This window comes from Anolis carolinensis, chromosome 3 (genome assembly GCF_035594765.1).
Source record: "Anolis carolinensis isolate JA03-04 chromosome 3, rAnoCar3.1.pri, whole genome shotgun sequence".
Taxonomy (NCBI): domain Eukaryota; kingdom Metazoa; phylum Chordata; class Lepidosauria; order Squamata; family Dactyloidae; genus Anolis; species Anolis carolinensis.
Window position 1 is genome coordinate 276,209,952 of NC_085843.1, and position 13,566 is coordinate 276,223,517.

A 13,566-nucleotide genomic window follows, 5' to 3' on the forward strand; every position below is an offset into this window, starting at 1 on the left:
CTTATGAGAGCATCCATAGGAAAACAGTTCTCCTCAAGCAACTACCTTGCCATTACTCAAGAAAATGGATATTGCTTGGTTTCTCACTGAAGTAGGCAAGCATTTCTGCTCTGGTGTGCAAAAACAACCAATGCAAAATATATTTCTTGGTTTACTAATGGAGTTTCTAGTCATTACTGTAGACCCAGCAGTGATCTGACATGTTGAGTGGGATACTGTGGGATAGTGAGATTTTATGACCAAGGATGTATCTATACTGTAGAATTAATGCAGTTAGACACCATTAACTGCCATGGATCAATGTTATGGAATTGTGAGATTTGCAGTTTGGTGAAGCACCAGCACTTTCGGGCAGAGAAGACTAAAGGCCTTGTAAAACTATAATATGCATGCATTAATTCTACAGTGTGGATGGACCCCTAAGTTGCAAAATCAAAGTTCCATTAAGTTGCAAAAAAAGACAGTACCTGAATGAACGGTAAGACGCCCAAGTTCTGTAGAACTGTCATAGCTATTGTAACTTTCATCTTTATAAAAAGAAATCAAATTACTTAACGTAACATGCTTATATTTTCTGCAAGGAGTCTGCATGATCCGCAGATATATTCGTTATTCATGCTCCTCAGAGTTGTGTTATTTTTAATGAGTGTATACGATGCCAAAAAAATCAGCTGCTCATGCCTGCTCCCTTTATTGTCCCTTCCTTTCCTCCTCAGCTTGCTGAGACAGGCACAGGTATCAACTGCTTGGACTCCGTGTGTTGCTTCTCAAATGGGGAAACCGCATGCGCATCTCTTAGAAGAATGCTGGAACGAATAATGGGACGCTGCAGCCCGGCCCGGGTCAACAGGTGTGGAATTTCTCTCAATTGCCTTTGCTGCAGACGGTTCTCCTATAAACTGGAACACGATGAACCGGCAGTTATAGATGTGTAGCAAAAGGCAGGAAAACGCTCCTCATAGGCACTGTTTTGGACCTTAAAAGAGCAGTTAATGTTGCTTTTATGTGGGAGATTCCTTCTGACGGAGGGGAAGAACAGAAGTATCTTCATGTTGCTAATTTTTTTGTTCCAAAAATATGCTGCATTTTTATTATTCTTTTTTGATAAAGCCGCTGCCGTGTGCCTATAGCAGCTTTGACATACACATGACGCTCCGCACGCGAACCAAGGCTCCCTTGTTCTTTGTAGCTGCCAGCCAATGGTCCATACCGGTGCCAATGAAGAGGGTAGCTTTTGCTCACACAGCTTCATGTGTGTGCCAGAGCCCCATGTAACCTCAGTCCGCTTCTTTTCTTGTATCATAGATCTAGATATATCAGTAATGTCTTTCTGGTTTTGTATGTCCTGTCCCTTAAAATCTAGTCTCTGTCCTGTCTTATATTCCTGATTTAGCTGCTTTGCCTTCACAAATGAGAAATCTGTGAAATCAAAAGGCTTGTTCCTCGTTTGTTCTATGTATGTCTGTTCACTAGTCATGCTGCAATTTCTGGTTCTAATGCTGCGAGGTTGTATTTTCTCCCTCAATACATATTCCTGCTAGAGACATTTACTTTTGGGAAGCTTCTGTTGTCTTTCGGTAGTGTGAAAATAAATATTTTTGAAACGTTGTGGAATAGAACTTTTTAATACTTAATTGGCAAAGAAGAAACCCACACAAAAACTCAGAAGCTTTGAAACATCCCATACTTAGAATTTTTAAAATCCAAAATTTCCCTATTTGTATTAGCACTGTGTGCCATTCAGAAATATGCTAGTTGATTCTTAAATTGTAGGTACCTGATATAGTCATGATGATACAATATCTGAGATCTGCAAGATGGGTGTGTTAATACAATATATACCCCTAACTGATATGTTTATATCTAGCAGTGCCATAGTCTGTAGAACAGTAAGAAATCCTTGGTTCTCCAAATGTCAGTATTCTATTACAGCTATGATTTTTTTAGTATTAGCTATGCTGTCAAGTAACATGTGTCATGCCATGTTTTTAAAAAGAGAAAAAGAAAGATACAGAGATGTGGGAGGGGAGTAAGAAAATCAGCTTTTGCATTCTGAAGAATGATGTCACAGCCTGCTTGCTGCTTAAAACCAAACCAGGAAACTGCTTTCTCCACTTGTTAAGAAATCACCAACATACTTTTTCAAGGGACGGCAGGAAGCACTTTTTGCAAACAAGACCATAGCTGGACAGGAGAGCGGTGCTTTCTTCAAAGAATTACAGTAGGAGTTAAGCACTTTGGCTCCATGTACAGTGCATTTATGAACACTGAACTGCATTATCTGAGTCCATACTGACCATATAATGCAGTTTTAAATTACATTATATAACAGTCTAGATGGGACCTAAGAAGATGTTCAGATGTGGGTAGGTAGAAGGACAGGTGCGATATCCACACCTATTTTGGGATGTAATCCAAAACAGTAAGGTTTCATTCTCAAGGTCTGTTTTTGGCCAAAGCATGACTAGTGACCACTATCAAGCTAAAAGTTGTGATATTTTCAAATGATCTCGTCTTTAAAATATTTGATTCCTTGTGCTGGTCTTGTTTTCTAATCCGTGATTGTACTTTCTTGTGCTGATTTCCTCCCTTGTGTTTCCTTTATCAGGTTGGTTTTTTTAACACAATTTTGTTATCCCAGTGTCTGGCTGCCTCTCAAGTTTTTGTTAAATTCCATAAAAAGGGAACTGTTACAGGACTTGATTTTTTTAAATTATAATTATAATAAACTTTGCTTTGTGTAGAAAGCAGGCATGATGTGTAAAATAAAAAGTTTTACAAGATATTTTTTAAACAGGAAGAGATTCTGATTGGTCTCATGATATTCCACCAACTTTAATGCTTGCTGCTTAAGCTGATTTTTACCCCTTGATTTTACCCCTTGGTGTCAAAGAGCCTGTCTTTATGTTGAGTGAGATTTATATCTATTGCAGAGTTACCTGCTTGGAAGGGAGAGTGCAGAAGTAGTGCGTTATGGCAGGGCTTCTTAAATTTTTCACTCATTGCCACTTTCAGCTCAAGAAAGTTTTACGTGACTTCAGGTGTATAGATATATAAAATAGGTATAAAAACCTGTTGGCACATCAACATTTGCAAGGGTTGTTAAACAGACTGATTTTCCTTTTTATGACGTATAGCTGAAGGATCTTTTGTAGAGTCCACTGTAAATCTTGCACAACAATTTCCTGTCAATTTCCAAAATAGCCCCTGGGTGGCATTCAGAAAACTTTTAGTGTTGCCAAATTAAAGGGACCCTATTTGGGGTTGGGACCCACAGTTTAAGAAGCAGTGCTTTATGGATCTGCAAGACCATTTCCATGGCCCATGGACCTCAGCAGAAAATTGCACTACTAAACTTTTCAAAAGGACCTCTTATTACTTGATGTCAAATTTCAGTAGCCCATCATGAGAAAAACCTTTAAAACAAAGATTTTCTACTTGTTCTAAAGGGCTTTTACCAGTTTTTCAGTAGTGTGGTAGTGATGGGTCATAGCAAATCCAGGAAACAGAAATAGTGTTGCCAGATGTGTCCATCTTTGGTCCGGTAGGTTTATACCAGTGGTGCCCATCTTTGGTCCTCCAGGTTTGGGACTCTCAGAAGCCCTGGCCAGCTTGTCCAATGCTCAGGAATTCTGGGAGCTGAGGTCCATAACACTTGGATGACCAAAGGTGGGGTCCCACTCATCTATACCATTTAGAAGACTGGGAGTATTTGCTGCCCTCCATTTCCAATGCAGGTAACATGGCAATGGTACTTTAGACATCTGGCATCCAGGGCAGAAAACAGGCTTTGACATCACCAGTATTCCCAACTACAGCATTTTCCCTTAAGAGTGACAGCAGTTCGTTCCTTTGGAGAAAACAAATAATGTTGAATTTGGGGGATCTTTTGTTGTGGAGGCTAAATCTAGTCTTGGTGGACCTCAGTCCACCAAGACCAGCATCTGTCTGCATACCCAACCATGGCTTCTCCTTTTTGGTCTCACAAGAGTGCAGTCGAATGCTCAGAGCTAATTCGAATGATATTCTTGGTTTTTTTGTTTTAATAAGAGAGCAGGTCACAAATGTTTTTTTCATGGTTTTTGCAAAGGTAGGTATAATCTGCTTCATGTTCAATTTCAAGCAAAAATTTTGATTTCTTTCTGATACTTGTACAATCAGCATGCTATATGATTAAAGTCTCATATTTGACAGAATAGAAGAGCTTTTCTAGACATCATCTCCTGATTTCATTCAAAGCAAACCGATAGACAGAACTTGACTTGGTGTCACTCAAAGAAATGTAGCTTGCTTTTTTCCTTCATTTCAAATTCTGCTAAACAGTTTGATTGGATAATGAACTTGAACAAGAAAGACTAGTGAATGTTCTTGGCCCAACGTTACTTCGTTTAAAAAATGCAACACTTAGAATTATGTGTCATGCTGAATTACAAAATGTTTACAATGACTCAAACACACCAGATAATCTGGAACTGTAGTTGAGCTCTTTATCATGGAAAAGTTAAAAAAAATTCGTAACTTGGCACATGTTGTTATCCGTGTAGAGGTGCCACAACACTGATATAGCACAGTTATTAGCCTTCAGTATTTCATGTACCGGTAGTCAGGATACTACAGAGCACATTCAGAAAAATCACTTAAGAGTTGATTCTTATGAGACTGCAAAGGTAAATTCCTGCCTTAGAAATGAATGAAGAAGCCATTATGGATAATACCCCTTAGGTACTCTTAGATAAGTTACATCTCACATTTTGTTAGAATGATAATGGCTTAACTGCTTTAAGCTACCCTTCATAGAAGTTGTATCTGTGGCTAAATAAAATACATTTTGTAGACTACATATGGTGTCAGTTGTGTCTTGAGATAATTTGTAGCATAGGTTGAATCTCTTTGTTTCAACCATGTAACATTTGATAGTCTCCATTGCCACTACATTGGAAATATTCCCTGTGAAGTCAGTCTTATTTGAAGTATAGATCTGGGTCACATGAAGACTTCGGTTCAAGTCCAGCATTGATCAAGGCTATTGATTTGTCCTTATAGTCACAGATCCTGAATGTGTTCCATAGCTCAAATGGGTGTTCAAGGAAATAGTGTTACCATCCATACGTTAATTGCATTTAATATTCTGTCAGATATGAGAGTTGGAATATGAAATCAGTGCCCGGTGAAATTTTAAATGAGTGCTTATTTTTCATCTAATCATGTTTAAATGCTTGGAGAAGAGGGAAAATGGAAACGTTACTTGAAATCCGCTTGTGTGCCTTAAAATAAAATTTTCAAATGAAATTCCAAGCTTTCACTGATTGTAAATGTAATGCATGGCTTTTCTGAATCATCAAAAATATGTTGCTCATCTGTCTTCCATCAAGCTATTTTTCATTGCATCTGTCACACAAATGTTCATGTTGGTTCTCACAGTATTAACCATACATATTATAGCAGTTTACTGTGTGGATTTTAGATGGAATGAATAAGATGGTACTTATGTTACTACTGCTCTGGTTCCAAATATTTGCTTTCTTGAGTATTTTAGCAACTGTTTTCATTTGCACCCTTCTCCTAAAATACAGTGGCACAATCCACTGTTAAATGCGTGTAAATAACCCAGAATACAGAGCGTCAGTCTTTCTTCTAAGAGAAGAACATGTTCTATATCCACTGGAGGCTGATCCTTTATAGGTATGCTAAGCAGCGTAGAAGAAACAAAAATGTCTGCACATACTGAGGTTCTGGATCACGGCCATTGTATGAAAGCAAGCTCTGTTCATGTACACAAATAGTACTCCATATTATACCAGTCTGGCAATTGACCCTTCTGAACATGTACATGAAACCAAACAAGAAGTTTCCAGTTTCTATTGTAGGATTTGAGATTTTTCTGTATATAGTGGCCCCTTGGTATCCACTGTAAGTTGGTTCCAGGACCCTCCATGGTTCCTAAATCCATGGATGCTCATGCCCATATGCAATGGCATAGTAAAATAGTATCCCTTATATAGAATGGCAAAAACAAATTTTGCTTTTTGGAATTAAAAAATAATAATTTAAAGAGATAGTTGGATGTGTAAATACAGAATCTGTGGTTATAGAGAACCAACTATATCTGGGCATAGTTACAGTATTTCAAAGGACATTGGATTATGCTCATACTTACATTAAGTATATAAGAAAATAGATATCTGGATTAGTTCTTTTTGGGAGTTCATTTTAAAATCATTTTTAGATTTTTTTAAAAAAAATTAAGCCAACTTCACGTTACCAGTCAGCAAAATTGTTTTCTTATTGTTACTTTAGATCATGGAGCACTTCGGACCCCTTCTATACCAACGACAGAAGCATCTTAACGCTGTCTTCATTGGACTCAGTTACATGTTGAGACTTTTCTCATTGTCTTTTGGAAAAACCTTGTATTTTTTCTGACCCTAAGTTATAAATAATTTTAGTCCATCTTCTGTAACCACTCCTCTTGAACCAATTCCCCAAAAATGATAGAGAAGATTTTTAAAAATCATGTTTTCTCGGAGTTACATGCTGACCACTTGGGTGAATAGTTAACATTTCTTTGAATGTCGTCATAAAGCAGTAACTGGATAGCTATATAAAAAGACAAATGGTCATCTTTTTAGAAGGCTGTAGCTGTTCATTTTCAGGAAATTGTGCCAGAAAGGCCTTTCACTGAAACTGTAACCTAGTTATGTTGTCTCAATGGAACAATTAGTTTCCTACAATCATGTTTGTTAAAAAATGATCTCTTGGGATCCTTTAAAAACAGCAGCCTTGAATTATTTTTCAGTTTAATCAACACAAATATATTGTCACTCCTTTGGTTTTCTATCTTCTCTGTAAATTGAGAAGTGAATATCCCTTTTCATGTCTTTGTTAGCTAACCTTGGAATGTTTTGAACATTGAAAAAGGCAGTGAAAATCTGTGGCTTCTAACCTTGCTCCCCAGGCACACATGATTCCATTCAGTGTGTGGGTGGGTGCTTTTTTGCCTCCTGTTTTTGCTCAATGCGTTATTTCTTACATGTCCTGTGGAGGGCACTTAAAGATTATTTCTTCTTCCAGATTTTGTAGAGGCTGCAAAGGTAATGGCAGCACTTGTGAGCTTCCAACAGGCCATGCATGCTCTTGTCCTTCGTCAAGACAAGGTGTCAAATATGTCATGAGAGATGCTAGACAGCTACAGTAGCAAAAGATGATGTGTAATGTGATATCATCCATTCAGTTTTCCCTCCCCAGCTCAACTTGCATGGCTGTTGTTTGCAAAAGGGTTGGAAAACTGTTTCCTCAGACATTACTGGCATGGCATGTCCTTATCTTGCTTATGTACTTGGCTCAGGAGACCCAATGACCTTTCCATTGTGATGTTTTGAGGGCAGTTTCTCTATCCATGTGCATGGTTACCTCTCAAAATGGGAAAGGGCTCAGAAACCTTGCCCCAAATGTTGCAATCATTTGAATTGAACTGTTAACTTGTAAACTGTAACATGTTTAAGTCTGCAAGTGCATCAAGTCTTCACAGAATACCCAAAGGCAACTAGATTCTATCAGATCTTAGAAGCAAAGCTGGGTCAGCCCTGGTTAGTACTGGATAGGAGACCAGCAACAAATACCAGGTGCAGTAGACTATATTTAACAGGAAGGAACTGATAAAAACACCTCTGAGTATTCATAGACTCTTAGTGTTGGAAGAGATCGCAAAGGCCAGCCAGTCCAACCCCCTGCCATGCAGGAAAAGCACAGTCGAAGCACTCCTGATAGATGAACATCTAACCTCTGTTTAAAATTCTTGAGGGTCATCATAAGTCAACACGTGACTTGAAGGCACATACACAAAGGAGCTTGCAGCACTCCAGCGCAATTCCCATTCATTTCACTGGAATTGGCGAACAAATCTTGTGTTCAGATCTTTAATGTTTCCTTTGCCTTCATTTCCCGTTCCCCTTATTCAGAGTTATCCATATCGTCAGTGTCATAAGTCGCTACTTCATATCCATTGTTGCCATTTCAGTTTGTCATTTCATGTTATCAAGCAAATTTATTAGAAGAGCCATTGAACTTTTTTTAAAAAAATATCAAACTCCAAGCATTTATTAAAATCCATAATGTACATTTATTTTGCTGCTCCTTGAAGAGGTAAAATTTAAGTATTTTTTGTCCACAGATTTGTAGTTCCGATTTGAAGATAAATTGACCTACATTTTCTTTAAACTTCCCGTTTGTTCCTCCTCTCTTTCCTCCCCTTCTCAGTGTGTGTAAGGGTACAGAAGAAGCATGCATTTAAACAAATACAGGCGGAATATAAGAATTCATCTATCCAAGCCAGGTATAATTTTCTAAGGAAAGTCAAGCAAATTGAGGATTTTATTACACTGTTCCATCTCTCTGTGCGTGTTAAACAGGACTTGGGTCGAACAGAAGCAGAGCAAATATATTTTGTATTGGACCACAAATACTTTTATAATTTCTTATTTAAAAACATAGAATAACCTCTGTGTATTTTGGTGACCTGTTATGTTTTGTCATTAAGTTAATTCATAGGTAGAAGTGTGCTGAAGGCAAACCGAAGAAATCGTAGGAACTCAAGTGTAAAATTAATGAAGTATATGAATTAATGAGATAAGCCAAAAAAAAGGAAAAGCAGAGTGATTTTCCTGCAGGATTGTTTTCAGATTTGAGATGAATTCTATAAATCAATCAAATTTGTACTTTTGCTTCCTGAAGTGAATTTATACCATGAAATCCCTTGAATGATGAGCTGAATGATATGTTCAATGATATGGTCAATGATTCTAAATCATGTGTTCACCAAATGTTTTGGACTCTGCCTCCCAGAAATCCCAGCCATCATGGCCAATGTTTTAAGATTCTGTGAGCAGAAGTTGAAAACCACTGCCCTAGGTGACGTCTGCATATCACAGGATTTATTGGTTCTGATACACTCAAGTCTGATCTGTTTATAATTCCAATCTGCATCTATCCAGATTTGTAGCAGCCTCATTCTTATTGTGGTGTGGTTATACATTGCATACATTCTGTAATATGTATCCAACCCTCTTATGTGTTGAACAGTGGCTGGGTATGGATAATTTTAAGTCCCCTTTTTAAAGCTTAAGGTCCCTTTGTTTTAAATGTGCCATAGGAATTGTTCAGCTTTCACAAATTGTTCCCCAGGAAAGGAGTTAAAACCGTTCTTCAGACTGAAGCTGCTTGGAGGAAAACAGAACCCCAACTGCCTCCAGATTCAACCACTTATGATTAAACAAAATATCCAAAGAAAGTAATATTCAAAGACTCATTGCTAACTGAATCTGTTTACAGTACCTCCTGGGATGATTACAATGATCTAATGCGCTCATTTCATTTTTATCTGGCTTTACTGCTAAAAAATGTACAAGGGACATAACTGGGAAATAAACACAAGGGCAAATATACAAGGAGGAGTTTTGTAACACAAGGGACAGGTCATACCATCCTCATTACTCTTCCCATTTTAGGTTTAACCACTTTCAATCTAGGCAAGGTTGCATTTTGTAGGGCTAAAAATGCTGCAACCATTGAAAGAAGTCTATAGCATTTTTATCTGAAACTTGTAAAAAGGCTGAATCCAGTTCTTTTGTCAAGTGCAGTATTTAGAAATAGTTCTCCTGTCCTCAAGATTCTTCAGTTGTTCACCAGAATGCCATGCATCGTGTAGTCATGACCTATGTGCCCAGTAGAGACTCTTGAAAGTAATCTAGCCTCTTCCTATATTAGCAAAATCCTCATAAATCATCATCATCATCATTTAATTACTTATTAATCGCCCTCCATCCAAGATGCTCTAGGCGATTTACAAGATAAAATTGTAAAGGATAAAAATACATACATACAAATATTGATAAAATTAACATAGATTAAAAGCTCTAGTAAAGATGGAGCTATACCAGAGAGGGGTCATTCTTTCAGATTTGTATCTGTTCCGTTAATGTTGTTTTCATTCATTTCTCCATGTCTACCTTTTTTCAACATTATGTGTGGCTTCTGGTTACTCACCTAGGCTTTGATGGAGAAGTTGCTTATTTTGGTGTTAAGTGTTCGCTGTTATTTCAGTAACTGATGCTTGCTGACGAAGAGGAACATGTGAGCTGGAAAACATTGTTGACTTCTGACATTTCTTTTGCTCCAGTCGCTTTGTTACTCAGACTGAGCTTCAACGCATACAGGCAGAGCATCACACTGAAATCCATGGAATAGGCCGCTCATTATTCAGAATTATACCCATAGCCATTAGGGCCTCAGTCTTCCCAGGTGTCTGATTAAAAGGCATCTGATTTGGTGCCGTATCTGCGATAGCTTCATGGTGGAGCTCATGCTGAACATGCCAGAAGCCCCCTGCCATTGCTAATCTGGGAAAGTCTGCCAGGTGAAATTCTGGACAGCTGCTGCCAGTCAATATCAATAATACCAGGCCAGACAGGCTAACCAATGTATCAGACAGACTTTTGAGACATTGCAGTATATTGGCTACCACCCAAAAAGTCATTCAGGGTTGCTAAATTGTTTCTTTAATGCAGTGGTTCTCAACCTGGGGTCCCCAGATGTTTTTGGCCTTCAACTCCCAGAAATCCTAACAGCTAGTAAACTGGCTGGAATTTCTGGGAGTTGAGAACCACTGCTTTAAATGCACTTTATGTCCATGACAGATGATAAAAAAGGTAGAACTGGAAGGGGGAGGTTAAAATAGTGCAAACAATGCTTGGAAAGATGGAGTAAAAAAATCCAAAGCCACCCCATGGCCCTGATCTAGAGATGGATGATCAGACTTAAGGTTCTTGTTCTGTCCCACCTTTACCTAGGCATAGGTTTTACTGAATATAATTGGATTTACTACTAGGAAAACAGGTCTCATTTTTAAGCTAATTTCATTGTATTAGAGATAAAGCGGGGTATAAATAAATATAAGAGTAAGAACAAGTACAGTGGGCCCTCCACTTTTGCGGGAGATAGGACTCCCTTGAAACACTTTTAAAACTTGAAATAACATCTCTCTGAAATACTAGAACATGCAGGGCGACACTGTGACCCCGAGATTCCTAAAGAGAGAACATATTAAACCCATGAATAATCAAATCCACAAACATTAAACCAGCAAATATGGAGGGCTGACTAGTGAAAATTGTTCATACTCACTGCTTTCAGAAGGAATTGTCATTGTTTCATAGGAGTCTTTTATTTTTAATGTGTGGGATAAAAGATGTTCACACTCCTGAGAAATATATTTTTAAGTTGGAGTTTCTGATAGAAGTGAAGCGATTCTTGCGATACCAAAGACATTTTATAAAACATGGTTAGTTTAAGGTCCTGTTGGTTGTTTCGTCCGTGTGAAGAAAGCCATTTTGAATTCCTGTTCCAAGCAACAACAAGGGCCAGATCCCTGCTTTCAAGCTTCATAAAAGAGTCTGGATGGTAGCCTTGCAAGGAACAAGGAATGCACCCCATCTGAGGTGTTTTGACTCAAACTGGTGAGAATTAGACATTAAAGAGCAATAATTGGTACCAAGGAGTCTTGACCGCTGGCACTGTGGCTGCCCCTGCCACCCTTTTTAGACCCTCTGTGATGACCGAATTTCATAGAGTGTGCTTACTGTATTGCTTTGTCAATAAGTTGTTCTACAGAAGTTTATGGAAATTATATTTATTGAATAAAACTTTGGACTTTTAACAGCTTCTTGGCTTCACCTCATTGCTGGGTGGCTGGTTAGTGGGGTGTTAAATGAATTTTGCCCCGTTTCTGAAAGAAAGGAAAGAGTATCTTCTTGGTTCCTCCAATGAGGTAGAAGACATAGTCTGTTGGACAAGCAGTTTGTTTCTTTAATCTCAGAAGTGCATATTGGATCTGGAATGAACTGGATAAACATCAAGCATGGATAACATCTAGTGACTATCCTATGCAAAGCCAAGCAGTATAGGTGAGATATTGGCCTCTGTGTTTCTACTTGAATTATGATAGCAACTAGCAGAGGACTGGTAGAAAAGAATGGTGGGAGGTGGATATGTATTTAGGATTCAGGAACAAGAACATTTTATCACCAAGGAAATTGTTTTCAATGCAAAACTGAAGTTTTTTTTTTCAAATTTGAAATCCATTGCTGTATTCTATTGAATCAGTTTTATTTTGTCAGCCAGGTTTGTGACACAAAAACATTTTTATTCCAGATGGAGAATCTTTATTGTAAATCATCTAGAGCAGGCAAGGGCAAACTTCCTCCCTCCAGGTGTTTTGGACTTCAACTCCCACAATTCGTAACAGCCTACTGGCTGTTAGGAATTGTGGGAGTTGAAGTCCAAAACACCTGGAGGGCTGAAGTTTGCCCATGTCTGAGCTAATAGAATATCTGTAGCTGAATTGGAATGAATTAGTTCCTACCAGGTATTACATTGCTTTATAACTGGCCTGAAAAGAAAGGGAGCAGAATTCAGTATCAACTACTTACCTTTACCCCTGATCCAATAGACTGTTGACTGGACACAGACACCTCACAGAAATCAATGCCCAGGAAAGTAGAAGGTGTTGAAGTCATGACAAAAAGTTAATAAGGTGATAAAGATTCCAAACTCAAGAAGAGTCTTTCCAAATAACAACTATAAACTCTCCAATCCTGCCATCTCCAACCCTCAGATTGTGAGATTTGTAATTGAGAGCAGCTGGAAAGTAATAGGTATAATCAGATTAAAATGTGCCATTAGAGGGCAGCAACAACGCCAAACACGCCATTAACTCAAAACCCTGTAATTTCTTTAAGACCAATGATTCAATGATTCAATTCATGAGTAAATATAGAAAAAATGGAAATTGAATTCATTATCTGACATCAAATTAATGTTACTCTTTCCAATAATGAAATAATTTTGAAAGCTAACATTTCAATCATGGAAGTGGGGGGATGCATCCGCCATTAGAAAAAAACAACAGCTGGAAAAGAATATGAATAATACAGAACAATGTAGAGTTCAAACGTCAAGAGGTTAGGCTAACATGATCTTTCCTTCCATTAATTCACCATCCATTTATGAACCATATTTATCATAGTGAAATCAGATCATGAGATCATAGTCTTGTGGTTCTGAAAAGCATTTTGTAATCTTATGAGTGAACATGAGGGTCAGAGTGGCATATAGTGGGCCTTGAGGCTATTGAAGTGTGGATTTGCCATCAACTCCTTGATCCTCCTTGACTTACAAAGAACAGTGTAGAAACCTCAGGCAAGAGCATTGCCTCTTGTCAAGGAAACTGGGTTCAATGGCAGTTCAGAAGGGAAGGACTACCCTCCTACATAGGCCTGGAAGAATGAAAAAATCCCTAACCTTGTACACTGAATCCCAAATCCATGGGATTATTTTCTTTAGGTAAAGTTACTATATGATTGCCATAGATCTGAAATTACTTGAAGGTACACAACTATTTGGGTATGACCTGCATTCATGGCAAATCTATGGGGAAAGATAGTCATCTCCCTAAGGAGTTTGCTTTGCGATTTCCTCCACCTCCCAGCCATTAGGATTGTAGAGCTGGAAGGG

General features: G+C 38.2%; 1 protein-coding gene across 9 annotated transcripts in view; it reads left to right on the forward strand.

Moving 5' to 3' along the window:
* atp11b (ATPase phospholipid transporting 11B (putative)) overlaps positions 1 to 11,710 on the forward strand; it is a 94,650-nt gene extending 82,940 nt beyond the window's left edge. For 3 of the 9 annotated variants that reach the window (XM_062976803.1, XM_062976801.1, XM_008105971.2), the window contains 2 exons: positions 717 to 850; positions 6,298 to 11,710. In XM_062976803.1, the coding sequence (XP_062832873.1) occupies positions 717 to 819 (103 nt within the window). In that variant the 3' untranslated portion in view covers positions 820 to 850; positions 6,298 to 11,710. Of the gene's footprint in view, positions 1 to 716; positions 5,290 to 6,297 lie in introns of those variants that run through there. The other 6 variants (XM_062976804.1, XM_062976807.1, XM_062976802.1 and 3 more) reach the window with 3 other exon arrangements.
* Positions 11,711 to 13,566: the final 1,856 nt, after the last annotated feature.